This window comes from Molothrus aeneus, chromosome Z (genome assembly GCF_037042795.1).
Source record: "Molothrus aeneus isolate 106 chromosome Z, BPBGC_Maene_1.0, whole genome shotgun sequence".
In the NCBI taxonomy this organism is placed as follows: Eukaryota; Metazoa; Chordata; class Aves; order Passeriformes; family Icteridae; genus Molothrus; species Molothrus aeneus.
In genome coordinates this window covers 8,913,958-8,939,434 of record NC_089680.1, presented here as the reverse complement: position 1 = coordinate 8,939,434, position 25,477 = coordinate 8,913,958, and the positions used below count along the sequence as shown (strand labels likewise).

Sequence of the window (25,477 nt, the reverse complement as noted above, 5' to 3'; positions counted from 1 at the left end):
CCAGCCACGGAGGACCCTTGGGGTGGTTTTTCAGGAGAGTGAAGCATCTTGGGGTCATGCACATCCCTTTTTTTCCCCTCTTGCTTCCACTGTTACTGATGAAGGGCTGTTCCAGGGAGTCAAAGTCCCATCCAGAGACAGGCTGTGGTCATGCCCCTACTTGAAATTCCCGTAGGTTTCAAATGAATTCAAATAACTGAGGGCTAGTTCATAGCAGAGCCCATACTGTTCCTGTGGATCAAAGGATGCACATGAGGCTCTGGTGGACCAACACCTGCAGTGGCATGTCAGCATTGGTCTCCAACAGCTTCCTGACACAGAGCATGCCACACACAGGTGCAGTCCACCCTCCCCATCCCAGCTGGAGTCCACCATCCCCAGCTGAGGAATCCAGGCATGTGCTCCAGGAGCTGGAAGGATGGGCTACACCAGCACTGGAGCCAGCTGGATTTGGCAGGAGAGCCAACATCCATGACACAAAGTGTTCAGCAGCCAGGTGGAGCAGAAAGGGGCCACTCATCATGTAGGATGCTTTGGTGCCCCCTCAGTTCTGCAGAACCTGCCACTGAGGGAGTGGGTGTGTCCCAGCAGCAGCAACTGCTGGGAGGTTTCAAAGATCTCATTGGCACCTGGCCTCAGGATGATCTGAGCACAGAGGGGCTAGGGCAGCTACTGGGACAATGCAAGATATGGCTCTTGTTGTGCTGCTGCCATCCACACTGGGTTGGAAGTCAGCACCTACCACATTTTTAATGAACTGTCTGCGCCTCCTCTTCAGCATCCTCACAGCCTGGGACACATCCACCATGCCCTCACTTTGGATCTGCTCACACAGGAAACCAGCAGCACAGAAGATCCCACTCCGGCTGGCTCCATCCCTGTGGAGGAGGGCAAGGGGAGCCTCATTTGCTCTGGGATGGCAGGTGGCAGGGCTGAGACTCAGAGGTGTCCCCCTAGACCCCCACACTCTCAGGATGATCTTGGCCACACGTCCCCCACCCAACCAACCTCCAACAGGGCAGCCTTCCTCCCTCAACCGCGCTGAATTCATATGCACACATCCACCCGAGATGGAGCTGTCCCCAATGTCACTGACACAGCCTGAGCTGTGTCCAGCTCTGTGCCATGGCTGCTCCTCCAGGAGACATCACTCACCAGCAGGTGACAAGGATGTGTCCATCCTGGCTCTGCCGATGGTGTGTCTCCACCTTCCCTAGCAGGCTGATGATGGTGTCAGGGTGTGGCGGAAGGCGATGCTGCATGGGCCAGTCTGTCAGTTGATGTAACCGGATTTCCAATGCAGATTTCTTGGGCTAGTGGGGAAGAAAGACAGGGGGCTGGGCAGAGCAGAGACCTATTGGCTTCATGGAGGGAAGGGGAGGGACAGCGCATGCCAGTCCTGCCTCAGCCACGCACACTGGATCAAGGGAGCAGCCCCACATTGGGAATGCCACTCCAGACGTCGCTCTTCTCCAACAAGTGCTCTGAGAGCAACAGACAGAGCATAAGAGAAGAGCTGAGCTCCAGGTGCAGCTCAGACTGACACCAGTCCTGTGTCCAGCTGCCTGCAGCAGTTCCCCTTCCATGAACCACTGAGATGTACAAACTCCAACCACAGCTGCTGTCCTCCAGTTGGAGGGCACACAAAAACACCTCTGAATTCTACCTGTGCCTGCAGCCTCACTTCCTTGGGATTAACCTCTCTGCCAAGGCAAAAGACTCTGCTGTGGCCAGTGCCCTGCCAGGACCCCACCAGATCCCTGTGCCATCTCTGTCTGGGACTTTGAGCCCAAATTAAAGCCTATTGACAGCTGCTCTTCCCAGCTCATGCAAAGATTCTTCTCAAAGGAGTTTGCCAGCTCTGAGCAAAGGGCCCACCTGCTGCCTGTTGCTGAGGACAAGTGTCCAGGTTGTGAAGCCAGCCCCAGGCTCCTCTGAGATCAGCTGCACATGGAAGCGGCCATAGTCATCTTCGCCCTGGCTGGGCCAGAACCGCACGTACGTCTGGGGGAGGGCGAGAGGTGCCTGATCACACATGGCCCCGCCTGCAGGCAGGGCAGAGCTCGGCCCCGCACATGGGGGGGCTCACACCAGCCCCTCGCCCATAAGCCACATGCACATGGCTCTGCCAGCCACTTGCTGGGCACCAGCCCAGTGCTGCAGCCAGAGAATAACACTCCATCACACAGGACACCTGGGTAGGGCTCAACAAAAGCCGAGGGATGCTCATTTGCAGCGACACCAAGGACAGCCCCCTGCTGTGGAGCTGTGGAGCTGGGACTGTCCTCAGGGCTCTCCCAGGTGGAGCCCCCAGGCTTGCAGTAGGTCCTGCTGCAAGCTGGGCTCTCATGGTAAGATCCATGCAGGGCCAAAGGCAGAAACCACACTGCTCGGCCCCACAGGGAACCAGGAGAGGGGAGAGCTGTCAGAGCTTGGGCTGCTGACCTTGTCCAGCTCCTGGAGTTCGTTCAGCACAACTATCGATGTGCAAGTGTAATCCCAGACCAGAGCCCAGAAATCCACCAGCGTGGTGGGGAAAGGCAGCTGCGTGATGATGATTCTCTCCTCCTCGGTGTACGTCTGCAAAAGACAGGACGATGCGTGTGGGGACGGTGCCAGCATCCCCGAGAGCCCTTCCCACAGCGGCCACGGCTCCCTACCGCCCTGCTGAGATGGAGAAGGCCCAGGCAGCCCAGCCCTGCTCAGAGCAGCTCATGTTAGCGCCCCGCTGCCCTCTCAGCTCATCGCAGCCGGGCTCAGCTCGCAGCAGGCTGTGGCTGGCACACGCCGCTGCGCTGCCCGCGCAGGCAGGGCTCCGCCGATCGCGGTCGCGGGGGCCATCTCCTGGCAGCAGGGCCAGCAGTCACCGTGCAGCAGCCCGAGGGCGGGGACACCTCCCCCGGGCTGGGGGCTCTACCCTGGCCTGGAGCTGGGCTGCGCAGGAGGGGCCCGGCTGCCCCGAGCAGCTCCCGCTCCCCCGGCGGCCGGAGCCTTACGCTGGCAAAGACGGCGTTGATGTAAGCTGGCGAGCCGTCTGCGTTCACCGAGGACATCAGGATGGGCCGGCAGGAGTCCGCTGCGGAGGCAAGGAGCAGAGACGGGGAAATCATCGCTTGTTGCCTCCCTACGGAGAGGCAGGGGGCTTTCCCTGCAACACGTACAGCCAACATAGCTCCCTGCACCATGGGTTGGACAGGATGGAACGGACAGGCACCACCACACCCATGGCTGTGACAGCTCAGGGCACCCTGATGAGGGGTGCCCAAAACACTGTGGTTGGGTGCACAGCAGATCCACCCTCCTCACTGCTCCCTGATGTGCCTCATCTGAGCTTCTCCACTGGCAAAGTTTAGACCAGGGACATATTTATCCCAGGTGTACCCCCTGTACCTCCAACAGGCTCAGAAGGAAGCAGCCTAATCTGTATTTATTATCTACTAACCAGAATACAACAACTGCACCCTGAGCCCAACCTGTCAGTGACATGTGCTGGAGAGGGAAGCAGCAGCAAAGCATCGTTCCCCCCATGCTGCTGTCAGGCTCTGGCTTTAGAGCAAGAGGCTGCCCAGCCCTGCCAGTGTTACCTGGCAAGATCCCTGGCTTGCGGTTCTTGGCTTGGTTTCTGGGCTTCTCTGCTTCTCTGCATGGCAGGAGCTGGAACAACTCAGAAAATCTCTGCAGGGCCTGTAGAGATGATTCACCCAAGTCAGTCCTGCCTGTCAGCAACTCACCTTCTTGGGCCACTGCAGAGAAATGATCCCCCATCTCCATCCCACTGCTGGGGAGGGGAGCAGGAGGGGGCTGGCATCACAGATGAGCCCTCACAGCACCAGTGCACCGTCTCCTGGTGGTACCTTGAACTCCTTCTCCAGGGCGCTGCTGCAGCCTGAGGTCTCATCGTCTCGCAGGGAGTGCACGCGGCTGGCGATGCTCTCCACGGGCACCCCGGTGCTGCCACAGAGCAAACCTTCCAGAAGCGCCTCGTACAGGAAGCTGTACTGCTCCTGCAGGAGGACACGGCTCAGCTGCACAGTCTGGAGCCAGTCCAGGAGGAACCCTGGAGCTCCAGATCACCAGCTGTCCTCAAACTGTGCCAGAAGTGAGCCAGGTTCATCCTTCACCTTCCTGCCGTGCATCCCTGAGGCCAGACACTTCTCATTGCAGGCAGCCCTACTTTGGGACACAGCCAGCAAGTCCAGCAACCCAGACAAGATCATCTTCCTCAGGTTTAGTGCTCCCTCTCAGACCAGACCCCTGCTCTGGGGAAGGCAGCCTGGAAAACCTGCAGACTAGTTAGACCTTGTACAAGAGGCTGGTTGGTGCAGCCCAACCTGGTTTTCTCTGAAGGAGCCCAGCACTAAGCAGATCATGGGGACATAGTCCCTAGGCCAGGACACTGCTGCCCAGGAGCTCCGGGAGGGCAGACATCCTGAAAGCCAGAGGCACAGGTAGACTCTCGTTCATCATCCTTGCCTACAAGACAGCCCTTCTGTGGCAGGGTGACTGATACATACAAATGCTGCTGATACCTCAGAGAGTCTCAGGGAATGAAGATTCCAGCTGCTTTGGACACAACATTGAAAAGATCCTTCAGTCTCCGTCACCTGGTAGCCCTAGTCCCTGTGGCTAGATCAGGAACAGCATGGCTAATGTGGCTTTGCATGCCACATCTCTGGGAAAGGTGGTGTTGACAGCAAAGGGTTGAAAGCCAAAGAATGGCTTTCATTCAGAAGGAGCATGGTGGATTGTCTCAAGTGGCCTTACAGCTGGGCATACCAAGGTCTGGAAAATGACAGTGTGAGAAATCCTAGATATTGTCTATAAACAGCCTACTGCTGTTTATCCTCTCTCTGCTTTGGGGAGTAGAATCCATGTAGAGGGAACACTGGTGTTTACAGAGACCTGGAGCCCATTGCCATGAACGTGGTTGAGCTCCCTGTTTTGGGAGACATCAAAGACCAGAGATCACAAAGACACAGAGGAGATCATAGCCCAGCTGGTAAACTACACATGCACAGGCCTTTGTTAAATGGGTGAAAAGAGCAGCCCCGCTGCCCCCCAGGATGGACTGGGCCTGATGGTGCCGGTGTTCCTACTTATGTGTTACCTCCTGGCATCCTCCAGCCAGCGAGGTAATGAAATAAATTTACTCTTGGCATTTCAGCCATGGTTTTGCGGTTGTTCTGGCCACTCGCCTGTGTCGACTCCCACAGGTGGGCATTGGATCTGCAGCCCGAGGCGTGGAGGGAGCAAATTCCTCACCTTGGTCTGCACCATGCTGACCCGCTGCTCCCGCAGCTGCTGCACACAGCGAAACACATCCACCTTGCCCTCAGCCTTGCCCATCTTCAAGAGGAAGTCCAGGGCGATGAAGGTGCCTGTGCGCCCGATGCCTGCGCTGCGGACACGGAGCAGCGCGGGTCAGCGCTGCCCCCGCTGGCCGTGCCCCAGCAGCCAGACAGCCCCAGCGCGGTACCTGCAGTGCACCAGCACGGGGCCCGCAGGCGCTTCCAGCACCCTCTTGTTCACCACCTCCACCAAGCACAGCAGCTGCGACGGGTTTCTGGGCACCCCGTGGTCCGGCCACAGCAGGTAGTGAAACTGCTCCACTGCTCTCGGCAGAGCACAGCCTGCCTGCAGAAAGGGAGACACAGCTGGCAACAGGCAGCTGCAAGCGACCAGGAAACTTGTGTCAAGTGATTGCCTGCCGACAAGGAGGCAACAGTGGAGAAAACCGCTTGAGAGGGGCACCAGCACAGAGTGCTCCCTGCAGCAGCGCACCATAAGGACTGCTCCACTGCAGCTCCTCGGACACTAAAGGGCACATTCACCCATCCCACAGCCACGCAATTCATTTTGTCCTCTGCTTCACCGTGAGCAGTGAACGCAAAGCAGGAAAAGCAGCTCGTGCCCCAGAGGGGAATGATACAAATCACAGCTTAGGGTATTTCCACAGTCATCAAAAAGCCCTGGCTTGCCCAGAAAAGATCTACCCTAAGGCTGTTACTACACTGATGTGAATGTAGTCACTTGTTACCAGCCACTGTGATTTTCCCTAAGCATCACTTTCACTTGGCATGAACTAATGCTACATCTTACCATCAGGTGCTCTTGGAGCTTTATGTTTCAGCTACATATTGCTCTGGGCAAGACAAGAAAGGACAGAAATATGCATCACTGCAATTTCTTCCTATTGTGCCTGTTTTCCCTCCTTGCAACTCCTTCAGTCTCTGCCCTTTATCTGAGGTGTAACTTCAGCAGGAGCACACATCTTGGCAAATGACCTTTTGTAGGTTATCTTAAACCATAAACTATGTGTCCAGGTTTAGGGCTGTAAGTGACCAAGGAGCTTCAGTGTGGACCTTCTGCAGATTGATTCAGGTGTCATGCAGGCACCTGTCCCATCATCCTGCATGTGCAGAGAATCCATTCCATAGCCTTTATTTGCTTTTATACCCTTTGTAGTCACCTCACCCAAGCCCTCAAGAATCTACAATATCCCCATGTGCAACGTCAGTCCAGACTGCTCTGGGGTGACCACTGGAGCTGACTGACTGCCTTTGCCTGGCACAGAAACCTGGGACTCATAGCTTGGCATGGATTCCATTTATAGCAACCTGCTGACACTACACCTTTTGTGCTGGAGACCAGGCTCCCCACAGGGTCCATGTATGACAGCTCCCACCAGCTGCTGAAACCCAAACACATCCTGCATACCCACCTCAGCTCCATGCCAGGCTTACCTTCTGCAGGCAGAAGATGCGTTTGACAAGGCCTGTGGTGGTCCAGGTGTTGTTGAGTGTCACGGTGATGTCACCGTAGACCTGCTCCTGCTCTGGCCAATACTGCTCACACTTGATCTGTCAACAGCAGTGAGACCTCTGGGCACAGGAAAACTCACAAGGAGAGCATTGCAGGGGTGCAGTGCTGCTCCCTGTCCCCGCTGACAGCTGCACTGGGAGCAAGCACAGCAGGTGTGGAAGCCTGGGCTCTGGCAATGCCCAGGCTGAGAGGTTTCATGGGCTGAGAGGTTTTCTCTACCTTGTTCTGTTCCACTAAGCCCGTCAGCATCACAATGACTGAGGTCTTCTCCTGCCAGATCATGTGCCAGAAATCCACCACTGTCCCAGCCAAGGGGCCTTGGGAAGGAAGAGAAGACCCCTATGCAAGTGTCCAAGCCATGGGTACATTTTTGGACATTCCCAGGCTTTCCTCTGCCTAGACACAGAGCTACAGCCAGGGGACACCAGCAACTGAAGGGGGTGCTGGCCACATCAGCTTCATCACCATGTTAGAAATTAGGACAAGGAGAAGGGAGGGAAGATGAGCCCATGTCAGGTATTCACTGCTGCTTTGGTGGCTCCTGCTTGCAGACCGTTGAGATGACTGTCAGCTGCTCCCACATTTGGGGCCCTATTTTCCAAGGAGCATTTCTGCAGCTCTGCAGGAAGCCAAGACCTCCTCATTGCACACTGCACAGAGTCGACAAACCCATCCAGGCTTTGCACTACTGGGGAGAGACTGAATCCGAGTGCACTGGTTGCAGACATGCCAGGCATTTGCAAGATTGTCCCTGTCATGCCAGCTGCCAAAGGGAACAAACTAGGCTTGTGAGTGGAAGGACCATGTCCTCATAGTGGGCAGTGCAGATACCAGTTCCAGCTGCTGCAAAGCTACCACTGAGACCTTCCATGCCCTGTAGCACCTGTAACAACTGTTCAGGGAGAACCGAACAACCTCAGAGACTCTGGAGGGAGTCCACAGGGACTTGGAGTGAGCCATTCACAGCTCCCTGGCTGCTATCCCAGTTCCCCATTTCCCAGATTGCTCAGGGTAGTGAATGGCATCTCCTGAGGATGAAGGCTGGGAGCACCTACCTTGAGCTGCAATGAAGAAGCATGGATTTCGGTAGGTCTGCAGGGGAGAGATTCAAACAGCTCTCATCACATGAGGTAAATGTTTAACAGGGAATGAAATAAAGGATCCATCCCCCAGACACCAAAGCCCAGAACTCTCAGCACAGTGTGTCCCACAGCACCTTTCCTGGCCAGCACAGACAGTGGGTACCCAGGGGCTACATCTCAGTTCCTGTCCCCTCACATGGGTCCCTTTTTGTTAGAGGTGAGAACTGCACACAAACCCAGAGTACTCCTGGCAGGTCGGAGAGGATTCAGGGGAAGCAACATCCCAAGACCTGCCAGCTTAAGGGCAAAAAGTGCCAGACCTCAGGGCCCCCCGTGTGAGCAGGACTGTCCTCCTGCCAGCCACCTTTCCTACCCTTTCCAGGGTAACAATTCCTCACTACCTACATCCACATAGCTGGCATTGATGTAGCCATTCCCGGTGTCAGAGGGCTGCAGCACCACACGGCAGTGATCATCTGAAAGAGAAGGGAGGTAGGCTGATGCTTTAGGGCAGCAACAAAGAGACTGATTAAGGGGGAAAGGTGTAATTTATTAAAGTCTGTGATTGTCTGTTGTCTCCCTAGCAGCACTTGAGGCCTCAGGACATGTTCAGGGTTAAAGAACAGCTGATGAGACAAAGGGTGACATGGCACAGTAGGAAGTGCAATGGAGTTTTAAGGAAGATTACGAAATGGCCAAATGTACACATCATGTGGAGCCCAGAGGAGCTTTAAAGTTTGGAAGAAATTGGGTCGCTCCTTCCACTTTCCCACAAATACCTGCCTCTGGATGGTACATGACAGTGTTCAGCACTGACTACATCAGGAACAGGAATCTGATGTTTGATTAAGTTTGCAGGAATATTTGAAGAGCAGAACAAGGACACTCCAACAGGATATAAAAGAGTGGGGCCAGAAATGTCTCTGGGTTTCAGTGGCCATGGAGTGCTGGAGGGGCACCTACACCAGCCCAGCATCCTGTGCTACCCCAGCCAGCTCCAAGAGCCTGAGCCAGTCCCTGGAGAGCTCTGCTTACATGGGATGATGCTCTTGTAGCGGTTCTTGTTTTGATTACAGAGTTCCTTGCCAGCATTGCAGGGGTGCAACAAAGTGGAGGACAATTGCTGCAGAGGAAGAAAACAAGCCCACTCAGCATTGGGATATATCCTGGGGCTGGCCAAGGCCAACTACATCACACATCCAGGGAAGAAGGGCTGAGGACTGGGCAGTGCAGCCAGGTAGGAAAGCAAAGCTAAACCAGACCTGATATTCTCTAAGAAGCCCCGCACCATGCCTGTTGACTGATTCATCATCTGTCTGTTCTGCCTCTATTTCTTCCCTCTTCAACATCTTCAGCGCCTCCAGCAGTTCCTCCACCGGGATCTGTGTGTTTGGCTTGCGTACATCTGCAGAGACCATAAGGACAGGACTTCAGCATCCAACTGGTGCTAAACTGGCCAGTTCTGGAACTCTGCAGCTGGGACTGAGATGGCATTGTGGCAGCCAGAACTTCTCCAAACCTTAGACTGTCCCTCCCCACACAGGTCCCTTCTCCTAAGAGTAGTCCCTTTCCCTGTGCCAGCCAGCTCTGACCACCTTGTTCCTGCAAGGAACTTGTGGAACCTACAATCATCCTGCCTGTGCTTTTAACAGACAGCCTGTCCAGACAAGGCACACAGGGCCCTAGCTCATACTGAACCTTTTTGACATCCTCTCAGGGGTATAGTGCTGTTGTTTTCCGAGCCTCTTGAACTGTTGCGCTTTAACCTGCAAAACAGCAAGGCAGGTGCACAGACCAGCAGAAGAGAGAGACAGAGCAGAAGCTGTTGCCCATCTCACCACCCTGCCTCATCTCAGGTTCCACTTGGACACTCCCTGCCACTGCAAGCTGCTGAATGCCTCACAGAGGGCAGGAGAGGTGAGCCACATACTGACCTGAAGACGACAAAAAGCAGCAAAATCCCCAGTGCCAGGAATGCAACAATCAGTGCTACTGCCATAACCACGGGCTTGCTGTAGAGCAGAGACGATGGCTCCTGGCCTGCAAGCGGCACAGCCCAGGCTCAGGCTCCTGCACAGCCTGAACCAAGCATTGGGACATCCCATAGGGACATGGAGAGAAAAGCAACTTCCCTTGTCTTCCACCAAAGGTTTTGCATTAGAGAAAGACTGAGCTGGGGCAGAAGAAGCAGGTGCTTCCTTGGTGTGATACCCTCCATTGTGGAACATGTGTCCCTGAAGGCCCCAGACACTGCCAAGGGAGGAGGGGTTGCGAATACACCAGGGGATTACTGGGACTAAGACTAAACCTGTGGTGATGGCAGGGATGATGTGCAATTGCCAGTGGCCACTGGGCCCTAACCTATCCAAGAGTCCTGAGGATGTCCAAACCCCATCCACCATAGATAGCCTCAAAATATAGAGAACATCTATGAAGACCAAAGTATGGCAATATTCCACTACATCTGCCCTGGGCCAGCTCGTTTCCAGGGAAGCTGCCAGGCTGGCAAAAGGGAGCAGGCAGGAGAGAGGCCTGGGCACCAGGAGCAAGGAGACACTTACCAAGAGAGAAGCTGTAGCAGACACAGGTGAACTTCTCTGCCTGTTGGAGGAGACAGGAGGGAGAGCTCAGCCCAGTCTGGCAGCACTGGCCTAGCTGGAGGCCAAGGTGCCCAGGCAGGGCCCCAGCAGCGGGCGGCAGCAGCCGCAGGGAGCAGGAGCCCCCCGATGGTACCTGCGGCCCGAGGCGGACGAGGCGCAGCAGGGCCGTGTAGTCCCGGCCCGGGCTGAGGGCAGCGTTGTGCAGGCCCTGCCCGCGGCTGCCGTCGCCCAGCACGAAGTCCGTGGCGGCGCTGAGGTTGAGCAGAGCGGCCAGGTACGCGCTGGCATTGGAGAGCCGTGCCTGCCCCGAGCAGATGCTCTCGATCAGCGAGGCGTTGTGCGTGGCGGCCACGATCAGCTGGTGCTCCCTGCGGGCCCAAAGGCAGTGGCAAAGGGCACGGGGGCCACGGGAAGGGAGGCGGCTGCAGGCCAGCGCCGGCGTGGGGAGAGCCCCGGCGGGGCTGTGGAGCCCGCGGGGCTGCGCTCACCTGGCGGCCTCAGAGCCGCGGGCGATGGGGCGCAGGGGGAGCACGGCCGTGCCTTGCGAGGGGGCGATGTCGCGGGCGCCGCGGCAGCTGATGGTCTGGGGCTGCGGGGTGTCTGCAGGGCAACAGCGGGGAATGAGCATCGGCAGGGCCGGGCGAGCAGCAGCGACGGCCTCGGGCAGCGCAGGCCCGCGAGCAGGGCTCGGCTGTGCCCGGGCTCCCGGCCCGGCCCCACAGCAGAGCTCACCGGAGCTGCTGTTGCTGTGAAACTCCCTCGTCAGCGCAGCCCCGGCTCCAGCAGCCGTCAGCCCCTGGATCATCACGGCGTAGCTGCTGCCAGGGCTGTGGCCCGGCAGCCGGTGCTCGGTGACCGAGCCATCGAGGCGCAGCCGCTCGGTCTCCAGCACGCTGCTGTCCCCTGCGTTCCTGGCTGTGATGCTCAGCTGCGGACAGGAGACGCAGCTGGGACGCAGCAGCTCCCAGCTGCCCGCTGGGAAGGTGCCCGCAGCTGGCAACGTCCCTGCCAGCCTGCCCTTCCCTGTGCCTGCCCTTCCCTGTGCCTGGACAAGGCTCTGGACAGGAACAGGCAGGAACCTCAGTGCCAAGGAGGGAGCTCAAAACAGGGCAGGACAGGAAGGGAGAGGGAGAGGGAGAGGAGAGGAGAGAAGGAATTTGGAGCCAACCCTGAGGATGTGTGAGCAGCAACCTCTGTGAGCACAAGGCTGGCCCTCTGAGAAGAGAGGCTGCAGTTTGAAGGGCGGTAGATATCTGGACTGAGCCTGAGGACAGGCCTTACAGTATCACAGGCACTGTCATGAGGTGCTCCATAAGAGGAGCACTGAGCTTCTCAATCCTCCCGTATTTCTTTATGTCTGTCCCTTGCCGACACTTGCCAGTGTGCCTGCACAGAGCTCCAGGCTGGGAGGTGAGGGTCTGCCCTGCTCCCTGGGTACCTGGTATCCGATGATCTCCCCGTTGCAGGAGGGCAGCGCGCTCCACCTGAGAGAGCCCCTGTCGGGATCCAGCCACAGCTGCTCCGGTTTGTCCGGCACTGCAAGCACAGACCATGGGGTCACACACAGGGCCATGGGCAGGGGCTGAGGCCACGGGAGGCTGCAGCAGCTCCTGGCCAAGGGACGGGCTGCAAAGGGACTCCCTACGAGGGGTTTGTCCCCTGCAAAGGCTGCGTGTGCTGCAGCAGTGGGAAGCACGGCAGTGTGGGGTGGAGTGGGACAATGAGAACGGGCTGTGCCCTGCTCAGGGCTCTCCCAGCCCCTTCCCCACAGGGCTCTCCACAGGACCCAAGCGGCTCTGATGCCAGGCACATCCCTGCACGGAGCAAAAGATCAGGCTGAGCTGAGGGGTGAGGGCAACATCTGTCCTCCCTGTGACACAGCTCTGGACTGTCTTTGTCCTTGTGTCTGGTATTTGTGTGCACTTACCTGTTTCCTGTGTCGTGAACAACCATGAGAACAGGGTTGTGTTGGGAGGCAAGTCAATGGTGACATTGTATTCAGTGAAGGGCTGCAAAGGGGAGCAGGTGAATGTTCCCTCCTGGCCATGTAATGTCTGCTCTGCATTCACCTCCTCAGCCTCACAGGGAGGGGAAGAAGGTGCTCCCAGCTGGCACATGGCCCTCATGCCCTGGCAGGCATCAGGGAACCTGCAGGTCCATTTCAGTTTGATGCTGGTGCTGGAAATCTCAAAGGTCTCATGGTCAACCTGGAGCACTTCTGTGAAGGAAAGTTTGCCAGAAGGTCACTTGATTCCCTTCCCACCCTAGCCATGCAAGGATGCTGCAAGTCAGACAACTTTGCTCATCCCCAAGAATGGTGAGATAGAAAAGGAGAGACTGAAGGTGGTCACTGCAGCCCTCTGAAAGGGGAGCAGGAGGAGTTTGGGGTCATGGTGCTCTAGGAAACTGAATGTCAACCATTGGGTGAATTTCTCCAGTGGCACAACCGCTCCTGTTCAGTCAAACATCAGGACACCTTGGGGAGAACAGAGGGAAGCCAGGAGGGTGTGTCCCCAGCTGGGCTACATCCCAGCTCCCAGGGAGCAGCAAAGGGATCCTGCCTGCCTCAAACCCTCTGAGCTGTGTGGCTGCAGTGATCCTTTGGTGCCATGGGAGAGCACAAGAGGAGACATTTCCTCCTGGCCTGGAAGCAGGAGCTGCTTCCACAGCCTCCATCCTCACAGTGCTGTCCCCAAGGAAAAACCCTGACCTTCCCATGCTGTTCCCCCTCAGCGATGCTCTCAGGATCTCCCACTGCAAAGGATTGTCCTGCTCCTGATCCCTCCCTTACCAATGCACTCCACACGGGACTGAATGCGGATCCAGGCACCTCTGGAGACTCTTCCATGCCAAAATTCTTTGTAACCAAGTTTCCCATAATCATCATGCTGGAGTTGAGTCTGACACTGGATTTCAGTGAAGGGTGGCTGGAAACCCTCAGGGCAGCTCAGCATGACTTTCTCATCCTTCTCATAGTTCTCCTGGTCTGGTGTCAGCTTGAGTCTGGAGTCCCACTGGGGCCTTTTGCACGCTTCTGTCAGAGGTGAAAGTGGGTGTTAGATGGGCAGGAGATGATGAAATGGGTATGGGGGAGTGGTGGGAGAGAAATCCCACAGGCAATGAAGGGAGAGGGAAGGTGACACATCCATCTGCTGAGGTGTGACCTGAGGGCAAGCCTTGTTGGGAAGGGGCTTTCCTGATGCATGGAAATTGTGAAGGTTCACTCATCCATGAAGCTGGCCCATTCCCACTTGTGTCCATGGGCACCATATTCCCTCCTCCAAAGCCCAGAGCAGGGACATTCCCAGCACAATCCCCCCTGCACCAGGGGACTCCCTCCAGCCTCTCATCCAGGCCTGTCACCCAGCCCAGCCCAGGGGGCACTTGCTGGGCCATGGCAGCAGCACTCCTGCTGGCATGCAGGGCCCTTCAGCCAGGGCTCATCCCTCCCACAGGCAGCAGCCACGCCCCTGTAACCCTCGGGGGCTCCCTGTTCTCCCTCTGTGCCTTGGCTGCTCTCCTCCTGCCCCACACTGCTGGGCAGGGGGACAGGGCTGAGCAGTGCCTTCTGCATTCACATCTCCTGCTTTAACCATGCCCCTGCCCCTTTCTCCTGACACAACCCTTCCTTCTTCTCATCACCTCCTCACCAAATTCCCCATGCCCCAGGCTCAGTGGGCAGTAGCTGAGCAGCTGGTGCCAGCAGTTTGTCCAATGCTGCACGGAGAGGCTTTGTGGCAATGATTCCTACAGAGAAGGATGCTGGCTTCTGGAAGGAGCCCTTGCCTGTTCAAGCCTCTGCAAGAAGGTTTGTGAGGCCTGAAGGGGTTTAAAATACAATCTGCCTTCTCCCAAAGGGGCACCTGTGGGATCTCACAAGGTGCAGAGTGACTTTGGCACAAAGGTAAATGCTGTGCCAAGCCCCTTGTGCAGAGGCTTTGCTCTCAAACAGCGCTGATGGCAGAAGACCAGAGATGCCCACCTGAGCACCACAACCAGCAGCTTTGTCCCCCTGCCACCCCAGCCTGGTTGTAGAGAAAAGGAGGGACTGAAGGTGGTCACTGCAGCCCTCTGAAAGGGGAGCAGGAGGAGTTTGGGGTCATGGTGCTCTAGGAAACTGAATGTCAACCATTGGGTGAATTTCTCCAGTGGCACAACCGCTCCTGTTCAGTCAAACATCAGGACACCTTGGGGAGAACAGAGGGAAGCCAGGAGGGTGTGTCCCCAGCTGGGCTACATCCCAGCTCCCAGGGAGCAGCAAAGGGATCCTGCCTGCCTCAAACCCTCTGAGCTGTGTGGCTGCAGTGATCCTTTGGTGCCATGGGAGAGCACAAGAGGAGACATTTCCTCCTGGCCTGGAAGCAGGAGCTGCTTCCACAGCCTCCTTCCTCACAGTGCTGTCCCCAAGGAAAAACCCTGACCTTCCCATGCTGTTCCCCCTCAGCGATGCTCTCAGGATCTCCCACTGCAAAGGATTGTCCTGCTCCTGATCCCTCCCTTACCAATGCAGTTCACACTGGAATGAATGCGGATCCAGGCACCTCTGGAGACTCTTCCATGCCAAAATTCTTCGTACTCAAGTGTTCCATAATCATGCTGGAGTTGAGTCTGACACTGGATTTCAGTGAAGGGTGGCTGGAAACCCTCAGGGCAGCTCAGCATGACTTTCTCATCCTTCTCATAGTTCTCCTGGTCTGGTGTCAGCTTGAGTCTGGAGTCCCACTGGGGCCTTTTGCACGCTTCTGTCAGAGGTGAAAGTGGGTGTTAGATGGGCAGGAGATGATGAAATGGGTATGGGGGAGTGGTGGGAGAGAAATCCCTCCAGACAATGTAGGGAGGGGGAAGGTGACACATCCATCTGCTGGGGTGTGACCTGAGGGCAAGACTTGTTGGGAAGGGGCTTTCCTTGAGCTTGTAAAGTATGAAGAATCACTGCTTGATCAGTCTGCCTGTACCCACCCACTTCTCTCTGCGGACACTCCTATCCCCATCCCACAGCCAAAAACAGGGAGATTCCCATCCTGTCTCTCTCTCTCTCCTGAGCACTCCCATGTACTGCCATGCCCACACTGGGCACAGCTGTGTCTCTGGCAGGGACAGCTCTGCTTCTCCCTCCCGTGATGGGTGGCATTGCTCCTCCCCCAGGTCCATCCCATACAGCCTCCTGTCCCAGTGCCAAGCCCTGCATTATCAGGCCTCCATTCATTCCCCTCTGCTCCAACCCCTGCAGGTGCAGGAGATGTCCCCCAGGTCCCTTATCCATGGGCCAGCAGGGGAACAAGCAGACCTGTGCATTCCAGGGAGGCACCTGGAGGCACAGCAAAGATAATGAAACCTCCATGGGCACCTGGCTGGCAGCCTTGGATTCTGCCCCTGGCCTGGGCACTGGGGTGGGAGCCCCAGACTTGGCCTGCTCAGGAACCACTGCAGGAGATTTCAGCTTGCCCAGCTTGTTCTGCCTGCTCTTTTGTCTCCTGGCTGCGTTGTTCTCTTCAGCAGTTTGCACAGGCAACAGAGCCCCAGGGAGGGTGAGGGTAGAGGGGAGACACGGGCAGCTGCTGCAGCCTCACTTACCCATACACAGGACATCCCCCTCAATGCGTGTCCAGGCACCTGTGCTGCTCCTGCCCCACCAGGCATGCACATAGACTGGTTCTCCCAAATTCACTTCCAGAATTCCCGTTGTACATTTGACCTCGGGGAAGGAGGGCTCAAGGCCTTTGGGACAGGTCAGGGTCAGTTCTCTATTCTGTGGGTATTCAGTTTCATTCTCCAAAAACTGAAGTCTTGCATCCCACTTAGGTTTTGGGCATTTTGCTATCAGGGAGAAAGTGTGAGAGTCCTTCTCAGCGAGGGAATGCTTCAGCAGGAGAGGGACCAAGGCTTTTCCATCATGGACTGTGGTTAATGTCTGCATTCCACACCATGAGGAAAGCCAAGGGCCCCCAAGAGCAGAAGAAGAGCATGTGCCAGGGCAAGGAGGTGATACAGGACACTGGGAGAGAGGTGAAAACTGAGGGGACGGATCCCCTCTCACTTCCCGTGACATACAACTCAGGAATAGCCTGGGAGATGCAGGGATAGAGAAAACCTGTCCCACACTGAATGCTTCTCACCCTCCCCACCTTGGAGACTGCTCCCAGCTGGGACCTGACTCTGAGCTGTGCCCAAGGTGTCTCACAGATACAGCAGGATGTCCAGGTCCCCTCCACAGTGGGAAGTGCACGTAGCAGGGGAGACCTACTGCTTCCCAACTTACCCGTGGTGCAGCTCAGGGTCTGAGCCAACCTGTGCCATTTTCCTGAAATGTCCAACACCTCCCAAGGATTCTTCCTGTTTGTACATCTGATCTTAGCGAGGGGAGGAGCGTCATTCTCAAAGCAGCTCAGTGTCACCACTTCACTGACCATGTAAAATCTCTGGTTTGGTCTCAACTGGAGCTGTGAGTCCCACTGGGGCTGCTGGCATCCCCCTGGGGAGGAGAAGGAGCTCATGTAAGCAGGATGGGAAGTGGTCTGCTGAGATATCTCTTGCTCTGATTTGGACAGGGCTCATCTCCTTTGGTCACCACATTCAACTGCTGATCCCTCTCTTGCAGCCTAGGACACAGTTATTGGTGGCAGCAGACCACCCCAAGAGCCATCCCATCCATGCCTACTACAGTCTTGCAGGCTTCTCAACTCAGGCTCCATTTGGGAAAAGCTGGGCAGGGACTGAATTCCTTCCCAGTCTTCACACAGAGTTCCATCCCCTCCCACCACCCACTCAGTGTTGGAAGGCACAGGGCTTACAGTAGCCCCCAGTGCAGGGAGCTTTGTTCCTGCCTTTGAACTCCTCCCAGGAGCACAGAGCCCAGCAGGTGCCTACAGCAAGGTGCTGAGACAAAAAGAGCCTTGTCAGTGCCAGGACATGGGGAAAGCCAAGGCATCCGGGTCTGCCATTCCTGCACTGTCATCTGCACGACCCGGTCACAGAGGGTCTGCCAGCAGCTCAGGGCCCTGGGCAAGGGTGGTGCAGGGCTGTGCTTACCCTTGCAGATGGGAATCTCATTCCACAGGATCTGGGCCCCTCTGGAAATGCATTCAATCTGTGGGACAGACGGCACAAGCTTCCCAACACAGCTGACCTGCACCACTTCGTACAAGGCATAGTAGCTCTTCCTCGGAGTAAACCGCAGTTTGGTGTCCCAGTCGGAGGGAATTTTGCATTTTCCTGTGTGCAAAGGCCAGGAGTCAGAGCCTGAGGTCACTGGGCTCCAGCAGCATCCATGAGGATGAGGGAGTTCCATGCAGAGGGGTGCCAATCCCTCTCTCTTCAGAGGGGTGGCAGAGATGGCACCTCCCAGGATGAGCCCCATCCCCCAGATGCTTTATCCCTCCCCACACCCTCAGGGCAGTGCAGGAGGGTTATCCACAGGGTTATCCTGCCCACCTGCTGCTGAGGAGAAACCCCAGCCAGAGGGGTCCAGCAGCCTGGGGGACGCTGCTCTCTCCCACAAATCCAGGGGCTGTGGGAGTGCACCAGACTCTGCTGGCACCACTCATTGGCATTCCTGTTATTCTGCTGGACACGATCTACTCACACCCACAGGCACACTTGTTTGCAGCAAAATCCCAGTAGAGTTGCCACTTTGCTTTCTTTCTGGATGTTACACTTGTTATTTCCTCTGCTCTATCCCTCTCACAATTATCTGCTGGCTCCTAGCAGCAGCTACCTCCCATCCCATTTCTCTGCCATCCTCACCCAAGTGACACCCCCTCATCTGAGTGGGCTGAAGGGGCTTAGAGCAGGTAGGTATTTCACCAGCTGCACATTTGGTTATTTTGCAGCATGTAGATTGGGCAATTGATTGAAGGAAATCTTCATATTCATTTTCATTAAATTCTAGACAGGAGTGCTGCTGCCTCTCTGCATGGATTTGAATTTGGGTCTCTACCCTCTGACCAGACCCCACTTTTCACAGAACAACTGTAACTCTCCGTGAGTGTTCCTCCACCATACAAATTTAGCTGTAGCTGTCCAAACTTTGTCCAGTGTTACCAGGGTGCAGTCAGGCAGGCACAGAGAGTTTGCACTGCTTCCTACAACACCCAAGTGGCACCAGGACTCCCAGGAAAGCAGGAGTGCTCTGCAGACCTCATGCAGTAGGGGACCACACCAGCTGCACCTCCTCAGACAGAATGAAACCCCTGACAAATAAGTGGAAAAAAAATAGCCTCAGACTGGCAAACTGAGCATCAAGTATTTCAGTCAGGTGAGAGCTACTCATGAAAGCATTTTCCATATTTTAATTTGCATTTCAGGGCCCTGAATTGTGCCCCTAGGAAGATTATTCACTGATGGCTATTCTTTGATCCTAGAGGTACCATAGAAATGTGAACAAAGTTGCTTGAAAAGAGTCATGTGAGGCTTGGCCTGAAGCAAGAAGCAGTTTGAGGGGATGGAAACTCTGCAGTTGAGGCAGCTTAGGAGCTGAGTGGGTTGTGAATGCTCACGAGCATGGCTGGCCTGGACTTCAGTGCAAGGGGGCCTCAGCATTTTTCCTTTTGTAACTGTTCTACACCTCCTGGTAGCTGTGAGACCTCCACAGCACTCAAAACCCACTGGCAGCACCACACATGGCAAGCTGCTGGGCAGGAAATGAGGAGGAAAGGAGAAATTCTCCTTTGCAGGCACTCTGCTGACAGAGGTGCAGATTTCTGGAGGTATCTGGGAGAGTGTCTTTCCACAAACAGGGATGCTCTGCTGGCAAGGGTGATTGCAGCTTCACAACAGAGCTCTGCCTTGCTTGCAGCTTTCCCTGAGTCTTTTCATAGAGCAAAGCTCTTCCTGCTGAAATAACTGCAAATTAACCTCTCTAGACTTGCCAGGCTTCCTTGCAGGGGCTGAGGGTAAGGTGAAAATGCCACACCTCTTGTTTGCTGCTTTAGAGGTGTATTATAAAGCAGACTTACTGTAGCAAAAATGAGAGCTAGTCTTTGTTAAAGTTTGTAACTTTTCGTTTTACTAAAAGGTGCTACTTCTGTGCAACTGAAATGAGGCATATTTAGCATGATGCTAATTATTGTTTACAGGCACTTAGGACTCATTCAGTTTTTCATAAAAGCAAAGAAGGGCTTGGGCTGGAAGGTTCCCAGGGAAGATCACTTAGTTCCTGCCCTCCTGTCATGCACAGAGACATCTTCCACTACATTAGGTTGTCCAAAGCCATCCACGGTCTGGCCTGGAACACTTTCAGGGATGGGACATGCACAGCTTCACTGGGCATCCTGTGCCAGTGGATATCAAAATACTGACTGCAACACTGAGTGTTGCAGCTAACTCCTCCCCCTTGGAGTGGTCATCCATCAGATACACACATTCCCAGTTTGGAGACAAAGATGTCATACAGGACAGTGTCAAATGCCTTGCACAAGTCCAGGTGGATGATGTCAGTCACTCCTCCCTTATTCACAAATGCTGTCACTCCTCCATAGAAGGGCAACAAATTACTCAGAAATTATTTGATTTTTGAAGCCATCACAAATAATTTCCATATGCCTCAGAATAATTTCCAGCAAGAACTGCTCCATTATCTTGCCCAGCACCAAAGGGAGACTGGCTGGCCTGTAGTTCCCTGGGTCTTCCTCATTTCCCCTTTCTAAAAAGGGGGTTGTGCTTCTCCTTTTACAGTCAGTGGGAACTTTACTGGAAGTTGCTGGCGACAATTTCTCAGCTATGATAGATAGTGTCTTTGCTACCTCCTCCACCCTCAGAACCCACACATGCTCTGATCAGGTCCCATGGATTAGTGCACCTTTAGGTGTGTCAGAGGGTCTCAAACCTGATCTTTTCTCCAACAGGATGGTCTTCATTATGCTAGCCCCCTCTTTTGTCCCCTGCAACACGGGTTACTTTTTCTTGATTTTGGGCACAAGAAAATATGTGCTCTGTAAGACTCCTGGAAGTGGGTGTGAAGGGATTGAATGAACTGAGCTGGCATAACAGCCACACATTTCTGACAAGGTGTCCACCTTCACCAGGCCTCCAGCCAACCATTTCTCTTAGATCTGGGCACTTATTAGACTTAGTCCTTTGCAGGAACATCAGCCTCTTCTCTGTTGTCTTTGTTTCAGATAAAAAGGCCTTCACAGATGTGCAGACTTGATCCAGGGTTTCCTCAGTGTTCCTATCAGTGTCTGCTGAGCTGGAATGTAGGATACTGCTGGGATACTGCATGGATTCCAGCACAGCCTCAGGCAAGGGTAGGCATGGGTAGGTGAAATGTGTGCTTCTGCAAAGACCACAAGCGTGCCAGCAGTGTGTCTGCCCTTCAGAGACAAAGACTACACAGGAGAGCAGCCCTGCAGGCAAACCCTTGTGCTTCCTCCTTCCTTCTTCTCTGCCCACAGGGCCCCTTGCAAGCACCAGGGGGATTCCTGTTCTCTGCAACTCATCCTTTCCTTCCCAAGCTCTCTGAGCTGAGTTTGATGCCATGTGCTTGCTGAGAGGAGCTAAGAAAAGCAACCACTGTTTCCACAGAGAAAACCACTGTTTTTTCCAGTTGCATTGGAGAGTTGCACTGTAAGCTACTGAGAACAAAACATGGGTCTTACAGCATCTCTCTGAATTTGGGAAGGGAGGTGATCATTTGGCCCCACTTTTTAAATTCTTCCCAGGCTCCCCTGTGCCCTTGGACCTGCCAGATGTGCCCCTGTTGTGCTCAGGGGCAGACAGAGGCTGAAACAGCACCCACATCCAAGCTGGACATGGACCATGCTGAGCAGAGCCCAGGGGCTGGGTGGGAGAGATCAGAAATGGCAGGCAGAGCCCACAGCTCATTCCCATACTCAAAGAATCCAGGGACTGGAGAGTACCACTACAGGGGAATGCACCAGCCTCAGAAATTATCCTGGGAGTTAACAGTGTCTGACAGAGGGATGGGTATGGCAAAAATGCTTGCTTGCCTTGCAGAGGGGCAGTGTACACCAGCAGGGCAGCCTGAGGGACTGCCAAAGCCTATTCACCTTGTGCATACAGTGCAGTGCCCAAACATGACAGCCCCTCCAGGGCTTGCCTCTTGCCCACATTCCTACTGCTGCAGAGGAGCTGAACCCCCTGTCACAGCATTGACACCATCTGCATCCAGGCATCTACAGCTGCTCAGAGTCCCTTCTTGTGGCATTTCTGATGATTGTTTGAGGGTAAAGCCTAGAAAGCTCTGCTTCCCTGCAGAATGGGGAAGAGAAGGCACTTTCAGTCCATGCCTGCTTTAGTCTCAAGAACATTGTTGATTACAATCCAGCTTGGCCTCACATCTCCAATAAATCCAAGCCTGTCAGGCATGTGATTATCACCTGAGGCTCATTGGGAGAAACCAATCCATGGCTGCTGGGTGCAGTCAGGAGGCACAGGCTGGGAGGGACACCTCTGTCCTCAGGCTCCTTACTCCCCTTTCCAAGTCATTCCATAGAAATTGCAGTGGGAAAAGGACACCTTGGAGCAAAGGAGCCTGTGCTTTAACCCAGGGTGGCTTCTTGTGTGCTTTGGAGGTGTCCATGGGAAGCTGTCAAGGGACCTCCACTGGAGAGATGGAACTCCCCACAAGTGCAAAGCAGTTGGATGTATTTGTGGAGCTGACACACTAAAGGAAAAAGGAGATTGCTTGGACAGCAAGGGGAAAGAAACTCTCAGCTTCCAACCTTGTAGGGATTAACAGCAACCGGGAGAGTAATGGAACAGTTCTCAGACACTGTTTTTTACCCTGCACAGTGGTACGCAGAGAGCCGCCCACAGGCTCTCTGCCCCAGCTAGAGGAAGGAGGCTGAGTCAAATGAAATTTCAGCAAGGAAAATATAGAGTAGATGTGACCAAATAGGTACCTTTTGTAACATGCAATGTGTGCTCACTGTGAAATGGAAAATGCTGAATGCCTGAGACAGGAGTGGTAACAAAAGGTTGGTCTATTTACCTCCAAAGGCAGATATTTACTGTTTTGGTTTTTTTTTTCCTGGTTGAAGCTATTAAATGAATACTCTCCTCTCTGATATTGTTTATTACCCATGAATATAGAAAGCCTTTTCCAGAAATGTCTGGACTGCCTGTCCCTGCTGCAAGGAGTTATGAGCCTGGCAGGCTAAACAAAGGCCCAGCAAGGGCCAGAAGGGGAGGGTCAGAGAAACAGCTATGCTGATAATTCAGGTCAGGCTCCTGGGTTCAGCCCTCTGCTTAACAGCAGAAGGTGTCCTTTCTTACACTGTACTATCTCACACACAAAGAAGAAAGGACAAGGTGAAATCTAAAAAGCAGTAGGACAAAGTTCACCCCTTTTGGCAGGGCAGCTCAGCAGCTGAGAGAGGTGACAGCAAAGTGCACTGCAGTCTTGCTGTGTTTGATGCCATGTGCTTGCTGAGAGGAGCTAAGAAAAGCAATCCCTCTTTCCACCAGTGGAGAGTTGTTTTGCAAGGCACTGCAAACACAAACACGGGTCTGAGAGCATCTCTGTGCTCCTGACTAGCAACCAAAGCTGCTGAGCAGGTCTGTAAGAATGATGGAGCAGAGAGACCCTGGGGATGCTCTGCTTGGGAGTCATGGCAGGGAAAGGGGATGGCAAAGCAAGTCACTGAACAAGGCATTGTGAGAAGAGCTGGGAAATGGTGGCACTTTAACCTGTACTGGTGCACCAGATGCTAAAGGACATCTGACACGTGTCTAAGAACAGGAGGCAAAATTCGTTTTTTGGCTCTGGTGATGGGAAGTGGAAGCATGTTAGAGCACACAGTTCACCACCCCTAAGGTGCCACGCTCAGGCACTTCACTGCAGTACCTCTTAGCACTCATGTTCCCCATAGGATGTACTCTAGGCACAGTTTGGAATCCGGCTGGCACAAACCCTCTCAGATTGGCTATGGCTTACTTTCAGCTACCATCCTCCCACCTCCTGGTTATTGCAGCTGTGCTCCTGGTTAGAACCTCTTGTCAGCTGCCACTAGATCACACACAGTGTCAAGCAAGTTTGATGAAAAAGGCATCCAAGCCAGCTTGTATGCCAGACCCTTTGCACAGAAAACGAGCCCTAGAAGCTTCCCCACCTGCCTTCCAGGGGCACTGGAGCTGTAAGGGGAGGAGAGTTTTGTACAGGTATGGCATTTCAGGGAGGAAAAACTCCCTGTGAGAGCAGCACAGCAAGACAATAAGGTGACAATAGGACAATGACACAATGCACCCTGCCCAGTGCACAGTGTCCCCATGATAGGGGGAGCTGAGCAGCAGGGCCAACCGCACGTGCAAACCACATCCTGTGTGTGCCTGTGGCTGCACTGCTGTTCCCTGCACTGCTCTCTGTGGCACTATGCACAACAGGTTTTACCCGGTATCTGCCAGGGGATGTGCTCAGGGATTCCACCCAATTGTTCCCTCTCTCTGTCCAACAGCTTTACCCTGCCCCACTGCCCCTGTCAGCCCGTTCCACCCTAGCAGACCCTCCTGCCTCACTGGGGCCATTTTCCTTGCCCTGTCCCTCTGCAAGAGGAGGCCCCTGATCTATCAGGTTGGAGCTCAGCAGAGGTGCCAGGATGGGATGAGCCCACGTGCTGAGGATGCGGGCAGGGCTGCTCACACTGCTGGGTGTGGCCAGCACATGTTTTTGTCTTCGTTCCTCTTCTCACAAGCACCAAGGTGCAAACTCAGCAATATCATCTGTGTCACAGGCAGTGCCAGACTCCTCTGGGGAAGGCTGGGTGACTGAGATCTGCAGAGTGTGACAAGAGTCTGCAGGCCTACAGGACCCTGCTGCGTCCCTCTGTACACGACACAGATGGATCCTGGTCTTAGTGTGCCCCTTGAAAACAAACAGGAAAGCCATGGTTGCACATGCTGGCCTGGGAGAACAGCTTCAGCAGGGATCTGGGCAATGGCAAGACACTGGACAGGAGCACATCCTCTGTTGCAGTTTTAGCCCTTGTTTTTTGCGTGACAGTGTGCTGTGCTTACACTCTCTGCAACCAGCCACATTTTCCCTGGAAACAGGCTCCTGTGACACCTCTCACATAGTACAGCCCCTGATGTCACTTCACATCAGCAATTTAAGTTTCTGATCCCATTCCCTGTACTCTGTCACAGCCACTAGATCAGCTGTTTTCTCTAGCCTGCATCCACCCAGATACAACACCACAGCAAACCAGGATGACAGGATTAGATGCTAGTTTAATGATTTTTATCACCTAGCTCCAAGCTTAATGATTTTTATCACCTAGCTCCAAGAAAATTAGTTTAGACAAATACTCCAAGACAGATACAGAACAATGCAAGGTCACAGTTCCTGCACCCACAGCTCAATTGCCAGACAGTGCAGCCTCCTGGGAGCACAGACAACATGTGAGCAAATTCCCAGTGACTCTGCTGGCATCAAAGTGTGCAGTCAGGGAAGGAAGAGCCCAGCAGAACCCTGGGGGTGCCCTGATCCTTCCAGCACCAAGGAAGTGCATTAGAAAGCAATTCCAGAATATGATAAGTCTTGTCCCCAGGCTCTCCTGGACACCCAGGGGCTCAGCTCATGGCTCCCCAGGTCCTGGTGGGGCACCAGCAGCCATCTCCTCTGTGGTGAGGACATGGCACCCTGACACTGTGCCAGGACAGATGGACACCTTGTATTTCCAGCTCCATGGAGGAACACATAGAGGCTTTCCCAGCAGCCCAGGCTTTGCTGCCCTCCATCCCCAAACAGAGCTCTGCCTAACCACAACCCAGCTGGTGGACTTGGGCCCCAGTGTGGACATCAGACTGCCCTGATACAGCTGCTGTATCCTGCACACCATAAGGCTGCACAGGGGCTCTGCAGAAGGAGCACAGTAAAACCTTCTCTTGCAGGGAGAGGAGGGAGCACTGCTTACCTCTTCCCTGGGGTTTTCCATAATTGTTGGGATAGGGCTTACCATGATTTTGTGCTGCCAGCAGAGGTGTGAGGAGCAGGAGAAGCATCCATTGCAGGGCCAT

At 54.7% G+C, this 25,477-nt stretch overlaps 1 protein-coding gene across 1 annotated transcript; it reads right to left on the bottom strand.

Moving 5' to 3' along the window:
- Window positions 1-27: 27 nt before the first annotated feature.
- On the bottom strand, window positions 28-25,477 carry LOC136569206 (receptor-type tyrosine-protein phosphatase T-like). Its single transcript, XM_066569553.1, has 30 exons — window positions 25,417-25,477; window positions 17,534-17,716; window positions 16,764-16,976; window positions 16,079-16,321; window positions 15,575-15,583; window positions 13,296-13,538; window positions 12,432-12,722; window positions 11,943-12,040; window positions 11,237-11,432; window positions 10,993-11,104; window positions 10,638-10,872; window positions 10,466-10,505; window positions 9,839-9,944; window positions 9,603-9,670; window positions 9,167-9,309; window positions 8,940-9,027; window positions 8,310-8,380; window positions 7,878-7,914; window positions 7,042-7,139; window positions 6,744-6,860; window positions 5,477-5,634; window positions 5,263-5,398; window positions 3,855-4,004; window positions 3,585-3,684; window positions 2,997-3,076; window positions 2,446-2,580; window positions 1,879-2,004; window positions 1,156-1,313; window positions 743-878; window positions 28-231 (listed from the first exon to the last, which is right to left on the bottom strand). Exons 1-30 carry the CDS (start codon window positions 25,475-25,477, stop codon window positions 157-159), a joined length of 3,906 nt encoding a protein of 1,301 aa, XP_066425650.1. The 3' UTR covers window positions 28-156.

Excerpts from the sequence above, each read along its gene's own strand:
- LOC136569206 (XM_066569553.1), bottom strand. The coding sequence starts at position 25,477 with ATGGCCCTGCAATGGATGCTTCTCCTGCTCCTCACACCTCTGCTGGCA. Across the intron at positions 9,028-9,166 it reads GGCTTCTTAGAGAATATCAG|CAATTGTCCTCCACTTTGTT; the intron begins GTCTGGTTTAGC and ends CTTCCTCTGCAG. Across the intron at positions 5,635-6,743 it reads GCATCTTCTGCCTGCAGAAG|GCAGGCTGTGCTCTGCCGAG; the intron begins GTAAGCCTGGCA and ends CCCTTTCTGCAG.